This window comes from Ipomoea triloba, chromosome 6 (assembly GCF_003576645.1).
Source record: "Ipomoea triloba cultivar NCNSP0323 chromosome 6, ASM357664v1".
NCBI lineage: Eukaryota > Viridiplantae > Streptophyta > Magnoliopsida > Solanales > Convolvulaceae > Ipomoea > Ipomoea triloba.
The window spans coordinates 21264240-21285200 of record NC_044921.1 but is presented as its reverse complement, the minus strand read 5'-3'; the positions used below and the strand labels follow the sequence as shown (position 1 = coordinate 21285200).

At 34.4% G+C, this 20961-nt stretch overlaps 3 protein-coding genes across 3 annotated transcripts; 2 read left to right on the top strand and 1 right to left on the bottom strand.

Moving 5' to 3' along the window:
* Positions 1–3516: 3516 nt before the first annotated feature.
* Positions 3517–5206, bottom strand: LOC116021738. The gene is made up of 3 exons (XM_031262208.1): positions 5037–5206; positions 4233–4554; positions 3517–4160 (listed from the first exon to the last, which is right to left on the bottom strand). Exons 2-3 carry the CDS (start codon positions 4545–4547, stop codon positions 4092–4094), a joined length of 384 nt encoding a protein of 127 aa, XP_031118068.1. The 5' UTR covers positions 4548–4554; positions 5037–5206; the 3' UTR covers positions 3517–4091.
* Positions 5207–16679: 11473 nt separating this feature from the next.
* LOC116023803 (auxin-responsive protein SAUR36-like) lies at positions 16680–17477 on the top strand. Its single transcript, XM_031264821.1, has one exon. It carries the CDS (start codon positions 16881–16883, stop codon positions 17334–17336), a length of 456 nt encoding a protein of 151 aa, XP_031120681.1. The 5' UTR covers positions 16680–16880; the 3' UTR covers positions 17337–17477.
* Positions 17478–18306: 829 nt separating this feature from the next.
* LOC116023654 lies at positions 18307–20481 on the top strand. Its single transcript, XM_031264653.1, has one exon. The coding sequence runs from the start codon at positions 18307–18309 to the stop codon at positions 20479–20481; it is 2175 nt and encodes a 724-aa protein (XP_031120513.1).
* The last annotated feature ends 480 nt before the right edge of the window (positions 20482–20961 follow it).

Sequence of the window (20961 nt, the reverse complement as noted above, 5' to 3'; positions counted from 1 at the left end):
ATGTTTACTATTTATTAGTCAAATCAAATATATATATATATATATATATATATATATATATATATATATATATATATATATATATTTTTTTTATTTTTGTTATAGTATTTTATAGTTATTAGATCTGATTTTTTTTTTTTTTGTTGTAATAACTTCAATCAAGCTTTGTTAACTGAATCAGACATATAAAATGAGACGGATAGAATATTATAATTGCAATAGAAAAATGGTACACCTACTTTTTCAATTAAACAAAAATAGATACATCAAATAATGCACAATTTTGAATCGAAAACCTTAATATATATAATTAATCACATGCATGTTAATGATAAGGTGGTAGTGCACATGAATATATGGATGTGTGTTGGGATGATTATATTATTGAGATTGAAATTGTAAAACTAGAAAACGGAGTTTGCATGGTTGGTAAAGAAATGGAAATTTCTGGTAGCTAGACCGGACCACGGTTTTCCGATACTGGATTTGAGTTGACTTGTATTAGAAGGCAATATGCATGGATTGGGCGGTATATAGTAGAAGACTAGAAGCTGATTACAATTTACAAACCGCCCAACCATTTTTCACGTAATTTCCATATCATCACATATTCACATGCCTTCAACGCTCCACACACCAATTTTCTCCATTTTGAATATATTTTATATGATAATCAAAATGGCAATTAATTTCCTCACAATTTAATTAGTGTCTATTGTCAACGATGGTGCGATTTAACACAACTTATGTGATTTCAAGTTTAATTTTATCGGGAATGGGAAGTGAGTTTAAAGTGGACTCAGAAACAAAATAAAGTAGTTAGCAAGCTGGTTAAACTTTTGTTCTGAACGAGAAAGGCTTGGTGTTGTTCAGGTTTTAACAAGCCTCCTTGTGCAGATTTCTTCAGGATGATGAAGTTAGGAGGAGTAGGGCTCGATCGGTCTATTCTAGGGTGAGGTCATTGACTTCTTGGGATCATCCGCTCTTTTCTTACGAAAAAAAGTTTAATTTAAAATAATGTGTTAATTAAAAAAATTAGTTGAAATATTAAATGGTGTGGTATTTTAGGAAGGAAAATGATTTATCCTGATCTCCTCTTAAATTTCCCATCTATTATGTGCCCGTAATGGTTGGATTATAAGGAAAAAAATATGAGGGGTATCTAGCTAGCATTTTACTCTTTTAGGAATACCTAACCTAACCTCATATTCGCTTTACATAGTAAGTGACATGAAAATTATTTTTAGAATTTTTGTGTATATATGTGTTTGGTAGATATTGATGGACTTGGGGTTAAAGTTGATTTGAAATTTTATATATGGTTTTATGAATAAATAATTATTGTGTGAGTAATTATCAACTTATAAGAATAAATTCATATAGATCAGACTAGGTCATGTGTAAAACTAGCCTAGCGCTATCTCACATAAGACATATATGCAATACTTTTTTATGTATTTATAGAAAAATATTAAATTTTAGTTAGTTACAAGTATTACATGTCTCATACAAACTAAACTTATTCGTTTATATAAATATATATTGTTATAACTCATTGTTTTGATTATTATTTTTTAAATAATACGTAGTGATTAATATTTTATTTTCTTTAAATAAACATTATTTGTTGACTTTGTTGGGCTTCAGTAAGTTGAGAAAAGTATATGGACAGATACTACATGTAATAGGGTTAATAGTATTCAAAAAAAAAAAAACATTATTTGTTGACTGTATTTGTATATACATTTTCCTCTTAAAATTATATCTTAATATGTACTTCTTAAGATGGTATTATATATTATTGTATTAAACTCCTATTTGTATTTGTTTATTATGTTGACTCTTTTTATATATAGGTAGGTAACTTGTGCATTGGTGGATTGAATTGAACAATTCAATGGCAGTGTAGTAAATAAATATTCTTAAAAGTTATATATTACGGAGTACTTTTTAAGTGAAAGAAAGCATTATATATATAATTTTATTGATATATACATAAACATGTAGTAATCTATGTGATATATTCGTGTGTGTGTGTGTATATATATATATATATATATATATATATATATATATATATATATATATATATATATATGGTCCATAATCAGGTGGATATATAATGAATATTAATATTGTGCAATGATATATTAAACAACATTTGTATGATATATAATGAAAATTATATTATATTAGTTTTAAAATTACAAAGTATTTATTATAAGTACTGATAAATAATATATTTGTTACTCTGATCTGATGCTAATGCAAATTGTGAATTTCTTGATGGCTTTGTCCTCTATTTGGAATTCCACAGTCCTTACAATCTACCTAAATCTATCTCCATCATGCAAGCTAGCTTCATTTGCTTGACTTAATTCATCAGCCTCGGATCCAGAGGGATTTAATTTGCTTCACTTAATATGGAGAATATATTAATTCTATAAAATTTGTCACGATAGATTAATGATTTTTATATTTTATTACTTTTAGTCCTTTTAGTGAAATAAAAGTGAAAAATAAATACAGTAAATAATTAAATAAAAGCTGAACATTTGGAACAATTTTTAGAATTGTATAATTTGGGACTAAAAGTTGCAATCGATAATTGTTGTATGAAACAAGAACCTAAGACTAAGCTATAGTTTGCTTGTATGTGCTTCATTTCAGAAAATCGCCCTACCAACGATCGAGAAACAAGTCCAATTTCCTGGTACTTTAAAGAAGTAAATTTTTGTGTTTTGTTATAAATTATTAATATAATTTATTATATTATATGTATATAGGTGTCTTGACCGACAGGGCCGGATCGGGAAATTTAGAGGTGATGGAGTATATTTTCCATGGAAAGATGCAAATGAAGATCGAGAAAGACAGAGATGGTGGCCGCCGGAGGAAACAAGTAACCTATACTTTTCGTTATGCCGTACGTAATACTGTTTGCCACGTGTGCTACCTTTTCCAGTTAAATTTCCGCAGCCAATGCACTGACTAGCTACCATAAATGAAGCATCCCCGAAACTTTGGAGAAGCTCCAGGGAAACTGCTCTTTCTCTTTTTATAATTCATTGTATTGTACAAGAAATGTAGTGGGATATGATAGATGGTCAACCATAATTAAATATGTTTATATATTATTATTACTTTAATTTGTTGCATTCTCGAGTTTCTTTTTAAGAGCATGTAGAATCCTAGCTAGGGAAAAATCACAACTAGTTATTTTATTTTCAACTTATCAGGTCGGTTAATTTTATTTTATTTTTTGTCAGATTAAAAATTCTTGACTCTAAATTATTTAAAATTTCAAGTTATCAAGCTTATTAGGCGAGCTCAATTAAAACTTTTGAAATTTTTAGACTAATGTTCTAAATGTTGAATTTTAATAAACTAAGCTAGCACATTATTTGCACTAATAAATATAAGCTTATACATGCCAACTGCTATGAAGTGTGATGATACCTTTGTGACCATTCTAAAGAATAACGAGTGTTTAAAAAAAACTTATACTTCATTTAATAAATCTAAATCTTATCTCAATTTTCAAATTCCAACTAAAAATAATTATTAATTTACACTATAATATAATATATAATTACAATATAAGTTTTTTAAATGGAGTTATTTCAAGTATTAACACATGCAACCCACAACATATACAATTGCAGCAACTAATAACACGAGGAGAGTGCATCACCCTGGAATAATTGCATAAGCACCACCATGCATATAAAAGGAGGGTTCGTAAATTCGCGATAGTCTTGCCAACCCGCCATAAGCTCTACAATGGGCTCGCCTGACATGTACGGAGTATCCAACCAAGATTGTAGTAAGGTGGGCATACATATGATGGCGTGTGCATTTGCAGCTCGCACGAAGTCCTCTGATCCTCGCCAGTCATGGATGGCAGTCTGAATAGCAGATTGGAGAGCTATGGCATAACTATCCTCTTGCCTCTTGTATTTTTCCTGTAAGGTTTCATGCTCCAGCCTAAGGCTCAAGTGATTGTTCCGGAGGGTGCCATGCTCCTGCTGTAAGGCGTCGTGGGCTGCACGGAGTTGACTGAGCTCGTCCTCCAAAGCCTGGCGCGTCTGCTATGACTGGGCGTATTCTCGAGAGGTTTCTTGCACACGTTCTCGCAACGCGATAGCTTGCATGGTCACCTGCAAAAAAAAAAAGAAAAAGATAGCTCGGCTAGCAAAACAAAAAAAGAAGAAAAAAAGGATAGTGCTTACATGCATGGTATCACCCACTAAGTGCGAGGTGAAGGCATTCATGGAGCTGCAATCCATCCATAACCGCCTAGCCGCCGGCACCATCTCTTGTACACCACAAGAGATGGAGTCTATGTACTGAGGTTTGTAGGGACGTAAAGCCATAGCCTCACCAATGGATCTGGTAGCAAGCGGATCATATGGTTCATATTCCTCACGCCTCGGCACTTGTGGTGATGATGGCGGATCAGGTCTCTTATTGGTAGGAGGTGGAGGTGCTTCAGAGTTCTGACGGGGCGATGGGCGGGCAAGAGGTGAAACTGGAGAAATATCCATAACACACCTGTGAGGGCCACATGATGAATCACCATGTCTTACAAAAAGCAAACACAACCCAAAACGTCAACAAAACACACAAACACAGAATAATACACAATACGCACACAACAAATAAAACTGATGAGGTCATTGGGGATTGGGCTTGTTAATTAATTAATTAAATTGGAGCAAGACCCAAGAAAGAGGGGTGCAAGGTAAGGCCAAAAGAGAGATGGGGCAAATTAGGTCTCTGATAGGTAAGAGGTGGAGGTGTTTCAAAGTTCTAACGGGGCGATAGACGGGCAAGATGTGCATCTGGAGAAATATCCATAACACACCCGTGAGAGCCACATGATGAATCACCATGTCTTATGAAAAACAAACACAACCCAAGATGTCAACAAAACACACAAACACATAATGATACACAATGTGCACACAACAAATAAAATTGATGGGGTAATTGGGATTGGGCTTGTTAAGTAATTAATTAAATTGGAGGAGGACCTAAGAGAGAGGGGTGCAAAGCGGTTCAAGATAGGATGGAGGGCAAGACACGCGGTGCCGGGTGTCGTCGGCGCACCAAGGGGGTCGCTAGACGGCGCGACCCCACCCGACTTGGATGCATACCAAGGCGCGCTAAGCGCACCTGGCTTGTCTCGGCCAAACCCCTCGCGGACTGCCCGTGAGGGGCTCAGGCGTGTGGCGGCTTGGGGAGGTATTTGAGGTGGTTGACGATAGGGACTACGTCAGACGCCTGTTTGGCTATGATTGATAGGCTTGGGATGGCTTACACGTGGGTGGTTGAGGATATTCACATACCATATATTGAACATAATAATATGTACTATAATTGTAATATATGTGTGCATGTGTGTATGTATGTATGTGTGTGTATATATATATATTTATTTATTTATATATATATTTATATTACATTACAAGTAAATAATTCCTAAAAAATTAATGCAATATATATATATATGAAATAAAAAAAATATAAAAAGAAAATCAGTAAAATTCTCAATTAATTAAATCAATAATATGATGGGTTAATTTTATAATTATATGCTACTATAAAATTGAAGATTATAATTTAACACATTCAAAATTAAAATTTAAATTTTTGATTTGTAAATGTATTCATAGATTTTGTTCATCACAATCATCACATAATTGTTCTCTCAATTTGTGTCATAATTGTAATCCCATAATTATAAAGATGCCAAAATTCTATAAATCTATAATTTTACTACAAGTACACATTTTCTATGTGCGGTGCGTGAAAATATTTTAAAAAATATAGAGAGAGAACAAAAAGGAAAGAATTTATATATTAGTTTAATAATCATGTATAAAATTTATATTAACAAAATAAATAAAAAATGTTATCTATAATACTCCGTACTTAGCTAACACTGCACTCCAAACACGAATGAACTCATAGATGGTTGCACAGTATTGCTCAAACAAATGCACTCAACGCACCACTGCACTCACACCACCGCACAATCGCAGGAACAATGACGCAAACATCCGACGCATCGCCGCGTCGATAACACACAACAAACATTATCGGCGGAAACGAACCACTAATACACACAGTACAAGACAACACCGGCCCCAGCGAAAATAAAATAATGGAAAACACTAACCTGACGTCGTCATGGCGATAAACCCCTCCGACCGGCGACGAAAAACGCAAACGAAACGTAGAGAAGAGACGACGATGTTGAAACGCCGGCGAGCAATTCAAATTGCCAACAAAAAATCTCTACAATCACGCACACCAATCATACAAGGAAACCCCTAGCTAGCTTGCAGGAAAGATAATAACAGAAGCCCGAAACTACCCACCATTTTATTTATTTATTTATTTATTTATTATTATTATTATTAATTTTTGCAAGCTTATTATTATTATTAAGCAATCATTATTGCATGGACAATGGTCCACACAGCTGTGTGAACCATAAATAAAAAGTACATTTTTAATATACTAAAAGTACATTATTTTTGTACATAAAGTACATTATTTTAGAGTACATTAATAGTTATATGTTGTTTCTAGTAAAATGATAATTAAAAAATAAGAAAAAAATATATATGATAGATGTAGGTTAATGGTAGCCGTGATGATCGAAATCATCAATTTTAGAATTCATTAAATAGTAACAAAGTTCGTGCTAATGGTGTAACGGTACGGTACTTTTTTGTAACAAAAATGCAATTAAAATATTTTGTCTAATAAAAATGAAGTATATAATATTTAGGGTGCGTTTGGTTCGCACATGGGAATCGGAATAGGAATGGGTATCAAATACTTGGTAAGGGTAATGGGTTTTGGTGAAAGTATTTAGCATGTTTGGTAGTTGGGTGGAATGAGAATGATTATTAATAGTTGGGGAAGAAATGAGGAAGGGAAATGAAACCCTTATTTAATAAGGGTATGAGTTTTCTCATTAATGGGGTATTCCAAACCCATAGTAGCATTCTCAAAACCTATCAACCAAACACTAACAATCACTTTCATACCCATTCCTTAGGCCTAAACCCACCAACCAAACACACCCTTAAAGTACAATGTATTCATTGATGTGTGTGTATGAAGTCCATGATATTCTCCCTTGCGATGAAGACGACGGTGGTGTGATTTTAGTGCAAATAGCACGCACAAGAGATGATGTATGGTTTCTTCCATTTTATATGATTATTTATTTATATATAGTATTTTTTAAATATTTACGGGCATTTAATTAGTAGCCTTTATTAGTCTAATCAAATAGATTTATTAAAAAGAAAACACTATATTGTGTAAAGAACTATTGGCAAAATATTAAATGACTATGCTTTCTCATTATTGCAAGGGTAAAAACATATCCATTTAGGATTTTGTCAATAATTTTTTTTTAAAAAATTTTGAATAATGAAATATTATTTTAACTATTAATATACATAACTAAAATTATTATTATTTATTTTCATTATTAAAATAAATTTTCATTATCCTAAAATTTTTAAAAAATAACTATTGCCAAATGATTATGTTCCCTCACTATTGGTAAAAACATAGTTATTTGAAGTTGTATTAATAGCCAAAGACCTTGTGGTCTAGTGGCACCCGCTTGCACTCCTATATGGAATGGTATAGGTTTGAGCCTCATTGGAGGTGATTACTATGGGACATTTCACTTGTAGTCCTTTTTTTTCCAGAATATTTCATTTTGGTCTTAGTATCATTATGGATGCATGACATGACCATTTTTTGTCTTTTACCAACGAAATCATTTAAATATCCTTAAATGCAATGACATTTCGGTCTTCAAATAGGAATTTTTCAATAAAAATATATCAGGTCAATCCACTTTATAAACAAAATGCGCTTATATTTAACGTCATTTCAACAATTTTGTTGACGGTAGACAAAAAATGGTCATGCCACAATAATATTAGGATCAAAGGTAAATGTTCTAATAAAAAAAAACACTAAAAGTGGACTGCCACTTATATATCTAGGGCTAAAAATGAAATTAACACAATGAATTAATGATGTTGTAAGACACTGGAGAAAATTCTATTAATATGCAGAAAAATTAATCATCGAGGCATTTACCAAAGTATTTTGGTACGGTATAAATTAAAGCCACACCATATTAAATGAAGAACCCATGATTTACAAAGTGGTACCGGCAGGGTAACTACCTTGGTTCGTGAGTGGTAGATTGTGGATAAGAACATATACAATATATCAAATCTTGAAAGTATGAGTGTGAGAGATTCATTTAATATGGTGAACTTTTTGTGGGCACCAGACATTTGTCCTTCTACCTAATGAATCAATAAGTTACCGTGATTTACACTTCTACTATCATGTTAAGCAAGTGCGGGTTGACCTTTATTTGACACGTACGATACGTTTAATTAAAACCGTTAAATATGTCTCACTTTGACTATCTGGCCGGTATAAGTCAAACATTTGAAAGGAAAGCATTCGTAAATTGCTAATTCATATAATAATGAGAATGGTCAATTATCCAGACAATTAATTTTATTTCTTTTTAGCCCACATGAATAGCTCAATTGGTTACATACATTGGTAAAATTTGGGAAGAAAGATCAGGGATGAGTCTCGCCCGCTACAGTGTGGAAACAACCTAATTTATATTCTCCCAAATACTCTGTCAGGTCGGGGATTGGGGATTTCAACCTTTTGGGAAGAATTATATTTCTTGTTAGGTCAAGACTGCCATTGGGGATATAATTAAGAATGTATATATGTGCTATATATGTAACGCAAAAACAATTGAATTTACGTAGTCTACATACTCTTTAATTTGTTTTTCTATAAAATGATTGTATAATGTATTAAAACTATTGCTACTAAAACTATTGTAATGTATTAAAACTATTTCTATAAAATTTAATGTTTTTCGACATTTTAGCCGATAAAGAAAAATTGTTGATTGATAGTTACTTCTAACTAACACTATTTGACCAAATTTTAGATTTTTTAAAAAATACTAAACACAATTACCAACTAATTAACACAACTATTATGGATGGAAGGATTGACTTACACCAAATTCAACTAGAAATCTTGGATGGGTAGACCATCACCTCCGTCCTAGGAGTTCCGACCAACATTGGTCGGTAAAGGATCATTATTTTGTTAAACATATAACTCATGTTGTTAAACCAAAAAATAATAAAAATAAAAATAAAAATAATTAAAGAAATATTACTGAGTCATAAAAAATCTGAAGAAGAATTGAAGGAAGACCAATGACTAAGGTATATGCATGCTGAGATGTTCAAAGTAATATTTATAAGGTGATAAATGATTGCAGTAGCTAGCTCCTCTCTCCACTGGATGGGACTGCATGCATGCATATGCAATGGTTGTTAAAATACATAATTCAAATCCACTAGAAAAATATAAATATTTTGCCACCAAAGTCAGAGAAATTGAAATCAAAATTGTTCGATCGGTCTTTAATTTCAAGTGTTAAGTTGCACAATCTGGCCTGTAATTCAATTCAATTCGTAGATTTTATTATATTTACATGACGAATTATTAATTACAAAATACATATTCAATATAATGTGAATACTTCAAAAATATTTATTTATTCTTCCTAACCAAAAAAAAAAATTATAAAATTTTAATTAATAAATAAAATAAAATTTGACTTCTTTGTGTCTTTTGACTCTTTTAGTTTTTTTTTATATTACTTTTTTTTAATCTGCCAGGACTTAGATTCCATCAAATCTTCAATGTCAACTAATTAAAGAAATATACACCAGTAGGTAGCTAGTTATATATAATTTATACGTAGTAATTTTTTTAAAAAGTTTTGTGAACTACTCCAAGAAACTGAGTCAATTCAAGTGAATAACGTAACTTGGGAAACGATAAGAATAAAATCTTTAATAATAGATTAAAGTTGTTTGGTGTAACAATAATGTATATTCAATTTGCTTTCAATTCAACTCATAAGTCATGACCACTTGTCCTTAATGATTTAGCATATTATATTCAATGTTGTTACAATGGTCTCAAAAACACTTAAAAGGATGAATTTAGAAACTTAAAAAACGACTTTTGAAAGTTATTTTTGAATTTTTTTAGTATTTAGTTATTCATAAAAACTGTACATTGTAGTTTAAAAAAAAAAAGAAAAAGAAAAAAAGAGAGACTCATTTTAAGCGAAAAATGTCTTTTGAAATTTTTATAAAAGTTTTACTTGAAAAATATTTTTTTCTTCATTCTCTCACACATATGCTTTCTCTCCCTTTCTTTCTTTGATGTCAAATGAGCAGACCGAGTTAGACCGGTTAAAATTTGATCACGGTTACTATTTGGACTAGATCAAGATGACCCAATTAAAAATTAATTCGCATAGTCTAAGCCAAACAATACAAACCTGGACCTATGCAAATCCATAGCCCATTTTTTAAAGTTATGTTTTTGTTTTGCTTTGCTTTGCTCTTTTTTTTTTTTTTTTTTTTTCAATTTCTTTAGTTTAATTTGTTCGAGTTAGGTCCGACTAAATAACAAAATTATGGGCCTTATCTAACACATAAAGTAAACAACTTTTTTTTAAATTAAGTTTTTTTTTTTCTCAATATCTTTAGTTTGTTCGGATTGATTTACGCCCACATTGCCCAACTCATAGCTCCACTCTTCATTATTTAAATTAAATTTTGCTATAATCAATAGACCATTTCAGTAATTAACTCTTTTTTTATATTATGTACTGATAAATATTCGTTAGTCCGATCCGATGCTAGCTAGCTAGGGGATGGTCGGCTCTGATGCAAATTGTGAATTTCCTCGTGGTTTTGTCCGCTATTTATTGGAATTCCACACAATAATAATCCTTACAACGGTATATCATGCATATCGCCTTACAATCTATCTCCATCATACGCACGTCATCAACCTGACTTAATTTTCGATAGGTTAATCAGTTCACGAATAATAAATATATAAAGGCCAAAGACCTTGTGGTCTAGTGACACCCGGTGTCCCAGTTTACACTCTCCCATGGATGATGGGAGTGGGTTCGAGCCTTAGCGGAGTCAATTGTTTACTCTTTTGGCTATACTACATTGTAACAATAGCTTTTTTTAAAGCACATATACAATTTTTTTTTTAATTTTGACAAGATTTTTTTGTTAAGTCACTCTAATTGGGTAAATACTAAAAAAGAGTAATTTCATATATATATATATATATATGGTTAGATTCCTGTCAGACAGGGTTTCCTGTGCAATCACACATCATTAGGTACACATAAATGTATCACAAAGTGTTTGAAAATGCACTATTAGGTGTGATGTATTTTTTGTGTGTGATGCAGTTGTGCATTTCACTCTGGTGCATTTCTGAATACTATATGGTGTATTTATGCATCGGCTGCACAAGAACCCCTGTCCGCATTTGATATATATATATATATATATATATATATATATATATATATAGAGAGAGAGAGAGAGAGAGAGAGAGAGAGAGAGAGGGAGGTAGCTTGACCAGAAAATTTGCTGTTGATCTGAGTAGTATGTATATTTTCCATGGAGTCGTGGAAGGATGCAAATGCAGAGAAAAACAGAGATGCGGGGCGGCGGAGGTGATTCATGGAAAAAACCTAACCAGCTTTCATTTTGCCGTACGTGAGATTTTTTTTTTTTTTTTTTTTCTGTGTTTAATTTCCCCGAAACTGTGGAGAAGCTGAAGGGAAAGTGATGATCATCTGCTCTTTCTCGATCTTTTTGTATCTATATTCTATTTATTATTTTAATTAATTGTAGTCAAGTGTAATTAAATATTACGAGTATTAATTTGTTGCATTTGAACGCATCTTCGTTCTTCTCGAGTTTTTTGAAGAGTACAAACCCAGGGAAAAAAAATCAAAATTCCACCATAATCAACTTGTATCCATGAGTGAACATAATTTTCTCTTTCTATAATTTAAATAAATATGTAATTTTAATATTGGTTTTTGAAGTTTGAACCGATCAGCTATAGGTAACATATGTTGGTTTATTTCAGTGTGATCCTTTGACTAGAATCACAAAATGAGCTTGATTATTCAAAGTGTACTTTCAGATAGTAGTTGTGAGTTTATTCATAGATTAAAAAAAAAAAATGCAAACAAATATTTACCCTGCAGGTCACGTTGCATTATATTCACACACAGAGATCAGGATAGGTGCATTGTATGCATGATGCATGCATGCATGGATTTGACCCTTGACACTCACTTTGACTCTCTGCAGGCGGGTACGGTACAAGTCAAACATTTGAAAAAGCATTTGTAAATTCACATGTAATAATAATGAGACAATTTCTTGTTAGGTCAAGACACGGTCATTCCCACAACCAAATTCAATTTCTTGACCTAATTAAGGCTTCTCCGTCATAACTTCATATTAGGGGATTCTTGACATTTGCATTAATTAGCAACAATCAAAAATCTTCAATGAATTGAAGAGGTCTATTTACACAAATCATGTGCCGTTTGAGTAAAGAAAAAATTTGTAACTACTATTCAAAAGAACTCTGTTCTGCATGTGAAATGGTTGTTAAGATATATTCAAATTAACCACTTTAATTTGATCTACAAAAATGCGGATATTTTGCCACTAAAGTCACATATATTATTCGGTCTTTCAAGTGTTGCACAATCTGCTCTGCCTGCTTGCTTAAATTCAATTCCAAGATATTATTTATTATATTTACATGAACAATTATTAATTATATATATAAATTATATATATATATATATATATATATATATATATATTCAGTGGGAATACTTGAAAATATTAGTTTATTTATTTATATATTCTTCCTAACAAAAAATTAATAAATTTTTATAATAAAATAAAAAGGTCAATCTTTTCGCCCCTTTATACACGATGAAGGTTTGTTAACTATGCAATTTATTTTTTTTAAATATAATTTATGTACTATATGCTTCGCAAAGTTATACTTATTCTCAAAGCCTCCGCTACTCTGCCCAACAAGGATAGCTAGTAGCAAATTAAAGGCGTGGCACAACAATCTTCCTCCCACAAAATACTAAGTTCGACCCTCCAAACCTCGATCTACCCAACATTCTTTGTATCTTCACATTATTATTTTTATCTTTTTAATTTTCAATGTCAACTAATATAATTAAAGAAATATACAGGATCGAGTAATTAACTAGCTAGTTATATATAATTTCTGAAATGTTATTTTGTTTAATTTTTTGAGTCAATTGAAGTGAAAAACTAAGGAAACGATAAGAAATAATAAAACATATATAAAGAATATATATATATATATATATATATATATATATATATATATATATATATATAAAGTTGTTAGGTGTGAGAACGAAGATGGAATATATATTCAAATTCATTTCAATTCAATTCCTAACAATCTGTCCTTAATGATTGATTATATTCAATGCTCTCAACTGTACGTACTGTGTGCATTCGTTGGATATAACTGCCAAAACCACAAATTGAATTAGTTTATTATATATATGACCTAGCTACTCTTTTGGATATTTCATATGTGTTATATGTTTTACACCATATTAAAGATTATATTGGTTGAGATAATATAAATATATCCTTTGTTTAAATTTGACTTTCGGCCCATAATATATTTTTTTTGTTGGGCAATCTATAAATAAATCTATATATATAACTATTAATACATGGTATTCGTTCAAAAAGATTCATGTGTTTGGTTGGAAATAGTGCTAATTGTTAACTTAGACTCTTAGAGGTTGAGGGTTCATTTTTTAAGCGGTACAAAAATTAATAAATTTTAATAATATATTAAAAAAAAAAACCGACGGGCTGGCGTGTTTACCCCGTAACCAACGGGTTGGGTTTGGATGTTCCCAACCCGTTTGAGAAACGGGCCATGCTAGCCCGTATTGACATCTCTACAAGCTAAGTCAATAATTTTCTTTACCTAATTGTTATATGTAAAATGAAGCCCATATTCTAGTTTATCAAGCATTGTATCATGAATAATGGTCTACATTGTAAAGATAGACAACTGATATACAAGCTTATTTTTATTTATTTTTTAGTATGTTATAGTTTCATTTTTACTCTACTATAGTTATTAATTAAAGCTTTTTTTGTCATTAAAAAAAAAAATCCTAGTAAGCAAGCCCAACAAGCTGGTCTGCTTGCCGGCATGCCCAACAACGACGACGAAATATACAATCTGGCTTTTTATTCAGAATTTATGGAGGGATCGTATCACACTTTAAAATTTTAGTAAATTATGGTGATATTTTTAAATTTAGCCATCAATTAATTACTTAATTACATTTTATATCATGTTGACTGATAGTAAGTGATAGAGATAAAATCCCGGTCTACGTATCCCGGTCTCTCGGTCCGTACCCCTTACTGCTGTGAGTGTCCTAACCCTTTCGGATCCTCTTCCCGGTCTACCCAGGCCGGGCAGCATTGTGTTCCGAGTGCGGTACAGGCCTCCATGGCGGTTCGAACCAGTAACCTCCTTAAAGCCGCGCACTTATCTGTAGGCGAATTGGGCCAACGCACTGACCGGTGCATGACCGCCATGCGTCTCGCATGCCGACAGACCGGAACCCTCGTTGGGGCCCCTATAAAAGGCGCATTTATTGCAGCCTAAAGGACTTTTGGCTATTTCTTCTAATACAGTAGCTAAAGAGACCGGGAACCTCTGACCCACTGTCACGTAGCTCGGTTTCGCATAGGGTATTCCTCCTCGTACCCGATTCAGTATAAATACAATATTTCGACCCGTATTTTGCTATATCTGTAAGACTTTCAGGTTTAATTATTTTTTTTTTTTTTGAAAATAGGTTTAATTATTTGATATTAATTCTATCTCACAATCATTTACCAAAAAAATATAAAAAATTCTCTCACAATCGTAAAATTTAAAAGTTAAAAAAGTAAATTACTATTTTCTAATAAATTTCTCCTGTTACCACTTTTGTATTGAACTGCTTCCATTGAAAGTCCTTTCGACACACTTTGTAGGTGTTTAGTAACATTAGCTGATTTAGAAAATTGTTTCGTAAATTAGTTATTAACTGATAGGTGATTACATGCAAAATGACTTTTTCAAAAAATTGACCGATGAATTATAACATTTTGAAGCAATAAGTTGTTACAAAGAGCTATTTAATCGTTGCGAGAAACTCTGATGGGTCTCTGGTTGCTGCTGTTGTGAAGAGTTGGATGGGTTGCTACAACCCTAAACTGGCTGAGGCAATCTCCATTCGGGAAGCCCTCAAATGGCTTAAACAGAATAACCATGACAACGTCCAGATTGAAACCGCTTGTCATCCAAGGACTAAAAAATTCTTTATTGGACTCCTATTTTGATTTAATTTTGCAAGATATTCGTGTAATGGCTAATGACTTTCATAATATTAATTTTTCTTTTGTTAAACGGTCTACGAATATGGTTGCCCACTTAGTGGCTCGGGGAGCTGTATCCAATGCTCACTGTCGGGCTTGGGTTAGTTGGTTTGATTCCGCCCTTTCTTCATGATGTAATAGCTTCATATCTTTATTACTGAATGGTATTTCTTGTTTAAAAAAAAAAAAGTCAAATGGCTAATAGTGGTTAAATAAGGCAAAATTGACTGATAAACTAACTATATTAAAACAGGTTGGTCTAAAAATTTTATAGGCCCAGGTCGAAATTAAAAAAGAGTCCCTATATCAAAAAACTATAACATGAAAGTCAAATGGCTAATAGTGGTTAAATAAGGCAAAATTGACTGATAAACTAACTATATTAAAACAGGTCGGTCTACAAATTTTATAGGCCCAGGTCGAAATTAAAAAAGAGTCCCTATATCAAAAAACTATAACATGAAATCTTCTAAAATATTTCCTAATTCTTAAATCTTTTAAAAACTTTGTTGTTTTCATAAAGTCTTCGTTGCTCATAAGATCTTCTTGAAATTTAGATAAATTTGAGTCAATAATTTACAAAATAATTTTTTATAATTCTTACTACAATCCCAAGTTGGTTAGGCTTCAATCTATCCAAAAAAAAATTGTTTTTGTATATGGATGGGCGGCCCTTCTGTGTGCTCAGTTTGAGTCTAATTTGTGCTCAGTTTGACACCTCTGTGTCTCTCTTTAAGGGAAGACCACAAGATTGAATCTAATGTGGTGGAGTATTGACTCTTTAAGAATTACAACATATAGGGAAATTATATTGAACAAATAGTACCTTGTAATAAAGTTGATAGTACTTAAAAAAAATTATTGATAATTCAAACATGAAAAATTTTATAACCACCAAAAATTTTCTAACAAAATTTAGCTTATTTCTGAGGTACCAAGTAATGTAACCGTAATATGCTTTTTTTAGTTAGGTCAAAATTGTGGATAGAGCAAGGAAAGAGCTTAAAGGTAGGGAGGGTGGGGGGTAGGGAGAAAATTTCTGGCCTGACATAGTAAATGCAGATTAATTAAAGGGAAGATTAATTAGTGGCCAAGAAATTAAAGATAATTATGTAATTATTGATAACCACTTACAGAAAATTATTTAGTGCCTCTCAAATATAGGGTTTAGAACCTTCAACTCAAATCATAATCACATACTACATCTAACCATCCCCTATATATACATGCAAATTCATACCCATATATGAACATGCAGCAATATTTCTATCCTGACTATTTCTGAACCTCATCTATCAATCTACCCTATTCATGCACCTATCCTATTTCTATTCTTAATTTCAGCCACCTCCTCCTCCTCCGCCTAATCTCTCCGCCCCTTCGCCGCCGTTTATTCGTCGCCCCGCTATCACAATGGCAGAATTTGTCGCAGGGGAAAAAAGAAAGGCATGCGGGATCCGCCGCATCGTGAGGCTAATGGGATTCGCGCGAAAATGGAAACGCGCCTCCCGTAACAATAATTCCCGATCGACGACGACGACTAGCGTTTCGCCGTTGACGAAGGCGGCGCCGGCGAAGAAATCGGCGACGGACATGCCGAAGGGGTATATGGGGGTGTACGCGGGGCAGGGGGAGCTGAGGAGGTTTATAATTCCGACGACCTATTTAAGCGATCCACTTTTTAAGGTTTTGCTGGAGAAAGTGGAAGAGGAGTTCGGGTTTGATCACCTTGGGGGGCTTATAATTCCGTGCGAAATCGAGACCTTTAAATATTTGCTGAAATGCATGGAGATTCACCAGAGAGATCAATGCCGCGGCGGCGCTGCTGCTCCTACACTATCGCAGTCTACGGCGGCGAATGCGGCCTAGATAGCAATAATGCCATTTGTTGCGGCGTAGATTATATTGATTGATGAGAGTTAGAGATAAAATCTATTATATTGCTGCATGCATGTTTTTCACTAGTTTTTTTCATTCTCAATAAAAAAAAAACATTATATTGTTGCCACTTATCTTGCTTACTTTTTATTGTTTTTTTGAATATTACTACTGCCTCCACTAAGGCTCGATGTCATGACCTTTTATTTCGGAGAATTACTACATGCCACATCTTGCATGATGAAATTTAATTAAGATGTTTTATTAAACATATTTGATGGATCATAATGGAGTAGGCTGGGGTAGTTAATCAAGAGTTAGCCAGCAATAGGTTTTCGGCACTCCACCTCAAGACGTGATAAAACACTACTTACATACTCATCTTCTACTATAAAGAGACATAGTGTTATGCCAATACAAGACCAGAGGCCACATACAATGAATAAAGGACAGGAAAGTGAAAAGGCCAACAAGGATAAAGAAACCTCCAGGATGGCTTAAAGATTATTTACATTAGAATTATAGAAATTACTTGCCTTTTATTTACATTAGAATTATAGAAATTACTTGCCTTAGAATTATGGTTAGTAGTTACCTAAGTTTTCTTTGTTTCCTAAAAAGTAGTGATAGTAGTACTATATATTTCGTTCATAGTTTACAGCAAAAGACAGTTCTGGAGAATACAATATTTCTTTCTGTTCTACTTCTCCCTTCTTTTCCTTCCTTGCTTCTTGTTTTCTCTACCTTAAGCTCTCTTTGTTTCTGTAGTTTGCACTCTCATTGAGAGTGTGCCTGGCACTATTCGCATCAATTGGTGCTTTCACTCTTCCGAACTCAGATCACCATGACTACTTCCTCTCGACCGGCCTCCTTCCTTTACTGAGATCCAAGAACAAATAGATAGAGCAGCATTCACCAACTTGCAATATCAACAACGTACAGATAGTGCCATGCAGCATACATGGAGCGGTTGGAACGCATGGTGTCTGGGTTGGCGACAGTTCGGCCACAACCCCCTATGCCCGGTCTTCTCGGTCCAATTCCCAACCCCCCACGGCCAACCGTAACGACGCCGGACTTGCAAGCTAGCAATCACCGTCCCTTCACCATAAGACTTGAGTTGCCGAAATTTGACGGCAATGACCCATGTGGTTGGATATTTCGTGTCACGGAGTTCTTTGATTACCATGAGATTCCCGATGCTCAGCGCGTGCGTATATCTGCATTCACCATGGAAGGAAAGGCGTCAGAATGGTATCAATGGATGAAACGTAATAACCTGTTCACCACATGGACAGAGTTTTTACGGCAAGTTGAACTACGCTTTGGAGCATCTGGACTCGAAGACTACCAAGGCAAGCTATCTAAACTGGTACAGCTAACATCAGTGGCAGAATACCAGTCCGAATTCGAGAGTCTCCTGAACAGAGTTTCTGGCATATCGGAATCTATTTTAATTTCTAGGTTTGTTGTTGGACTGAAATCGCATATCCGACGAGAGGTTCAGCGTGCACGTCCTGCCTCTTTAATGACAACTTTTTCCTTAGCAAGGGACCTCGAATCCCATTATGAAGATCTTCAGGTCGAGCTTTCACGAGATCGACGTTTTTCTTCCCGTTGGCAAGCAAAGGGACCTACGCCCAATCAACCGGTGACACCCTCATCCGTTGCCGCATCTCCTGCCCCAGGACCACCGCAACGATCGTTGACCTTACCTCCTGCGACGACCTTGAACCAACCTAGAGAGGTCTGTGCTTCACTACCTATTCGGCGACTGACACCGCAAGAAATTCGGGAGAAGCGAGCAAAAGGACTATGTTATAATTGTGACCAACGGTATACTGCCAATCATCGTTGCCAAAGTAAATTCTTGTTACTCTTGGGCACAGACGACAATGACGATTTAGGGGATGTCGCCACAGTGAATGCTGAGGATGCAACCCCTCCTGATGATTTAGCTCTCTTGGGGGATATTTCGAGCTTAAATTCCATGGCAGGCCCGGGCAACCCGCGTTCCTTGCGGTTATGGGGAGTAGTGGGTGAGACACAGGTCCAAATCCTCATCGATGGAGGTAGCACCCACAATTTCATTCAACCCAATATGGCAGAAAAACTGAATTTGGCTACAACATCAGTGTCACCTTTTCGGGTGTATGTCGGTAATGGTGACTCATTGGCATGCAATTACTGTTGTAAAAATACCATGTTAGTTATGCAAGGGTCAGAATTCTCGGTTGATTTGTATGTCTTGCCGATTCATGGCCCCGAGGTAGTGCTTGGCGTACAATGGTTACAACAACTCGGTAAGGTGGCGCATGATTATGCCAACTTAACAATGGAATTCAAATGGCACGGTCGCGATGTGACGTTAACTGGGATTCAATCCTTATCCCCTCGACAGGTATCTTTTACACAACTGCAGGCACTGATGGATACGGACGACGCGGTTGAACTATATGAGCTTTACATGTTACCTACACAGGACGCCACAACTCCAGATGAGGAACCCATCAAATTTCCTGATCACTTAAATCCAGAAATTTTACAGCTCCTGCGTTCCTATGAGCATCTGTTTCAAGTTCCTAAAGGGCTACCGCCCCAGCGGTTCCTTAATCACCGCATTAGTATCTTACCGGGCACGAAACCAGTCAATGTACGACCATATCGTTATCCCCATTTTCAAAAGGGGGAAATTGAGAAACAAGTTAAGGAGATGTTGGAACAAGGCATTATACAACACAGTCAGAGCCCATTTTCTTCACCAGTTCTACTTGTCAAAAAGAAAGATGGACCTTATCGATTTTGTGTGGATTATAGGGCTTTAAATGCAGTCACAGTTCGCGATAATTTTCCTATACCAACTGCTGATGAACTATTCGATGAACTGGGAAAAGCACGGGTATTCTCTAAACTTGACCTCCGAGCAGGTTATCATCAGATTCGGGTCCATGCCGCCGATGCTTACAAAACTGCTTTTCGCACGCATGAAGGCCACTATGAATTCTTAGTCATGCCCTTCGGGTTGACGAATGCTCCATCAACTTTTCAAGCGACAATGAACAGAATATTCTCCCCTTTCTTGCGTTGCTTTGTCATCATTTTCTTTGATGATATTCTGATTTACAGTGCCAATTAGACTGAACATGTGTGTCACTTACTTCATGTACTGCAAACCTTGGGAGAGCTCGGGCCACGATTACAAGGAGCATCCACCTACAAACGAGAGCTTCATGCTATTGTCGAAGCAGTTCAAAAGTGGCGCCAATACCTCATTGGTCGTTTCTTCATAATAAGGTCTGACCACAAAAGTCTAAAAGAACTGCTTCAACAAGTGGTGCAGACCCCTGACCAACAATTTTATGTCCGCAAATTGTTGGGTTACCAATTTCAAATCCATTACAAACCAGGAAGCTCAAATAAGGTGGCTGATGCACTCTCTCGAGTACAAGGGGAGACTGGGCAGGCAACTCACACAGTACCTTATTTCCACCTCGTAAGTCAGCCAATTCCTGACTTCTTGGATCAATTACGACATGACAATGTCACTTTGCCCGACCTCCGGGATTTTCATTGTCGTTTTGAAGGGGGTACATTACCTGCAGATTATTCCATCCGA

What these genes read in the sequence shown, in the direction of transcription:
- LOC116023654 (XM_031264653.1), top strand. Translation starts at nt 18,307, where the DNA reads ATGGAGCGGTTGGAACGCATGGTGTCTGGGTTGGCGACAGTTCGGCCA.
- LOC116023803 (XM_031264821.1), top strand. Translation starts at nt 16,881, where the DNA reads ATGGCAGAATTTGTCGCAGGGGAAAAAAGAAAGGCATGCGGGATCCGC.
- LOC116021738 (XM_031262208.1), bottom strand. Translation starts at nt 4,547, where the DNA reads ATGGATATTTCTCCAGTTTCACCTCTTGCCCGCCCATCGCCCCGTCAG. An exon ending in TAGTGGGTGATACCATGCAT is followed by an intron (nt 4,161 to 4,232) that starts GTAAGCACTATC and finishes TTTTTTTTGCAG; the next exon opens with GTGACCATGCAAGCTATCGC.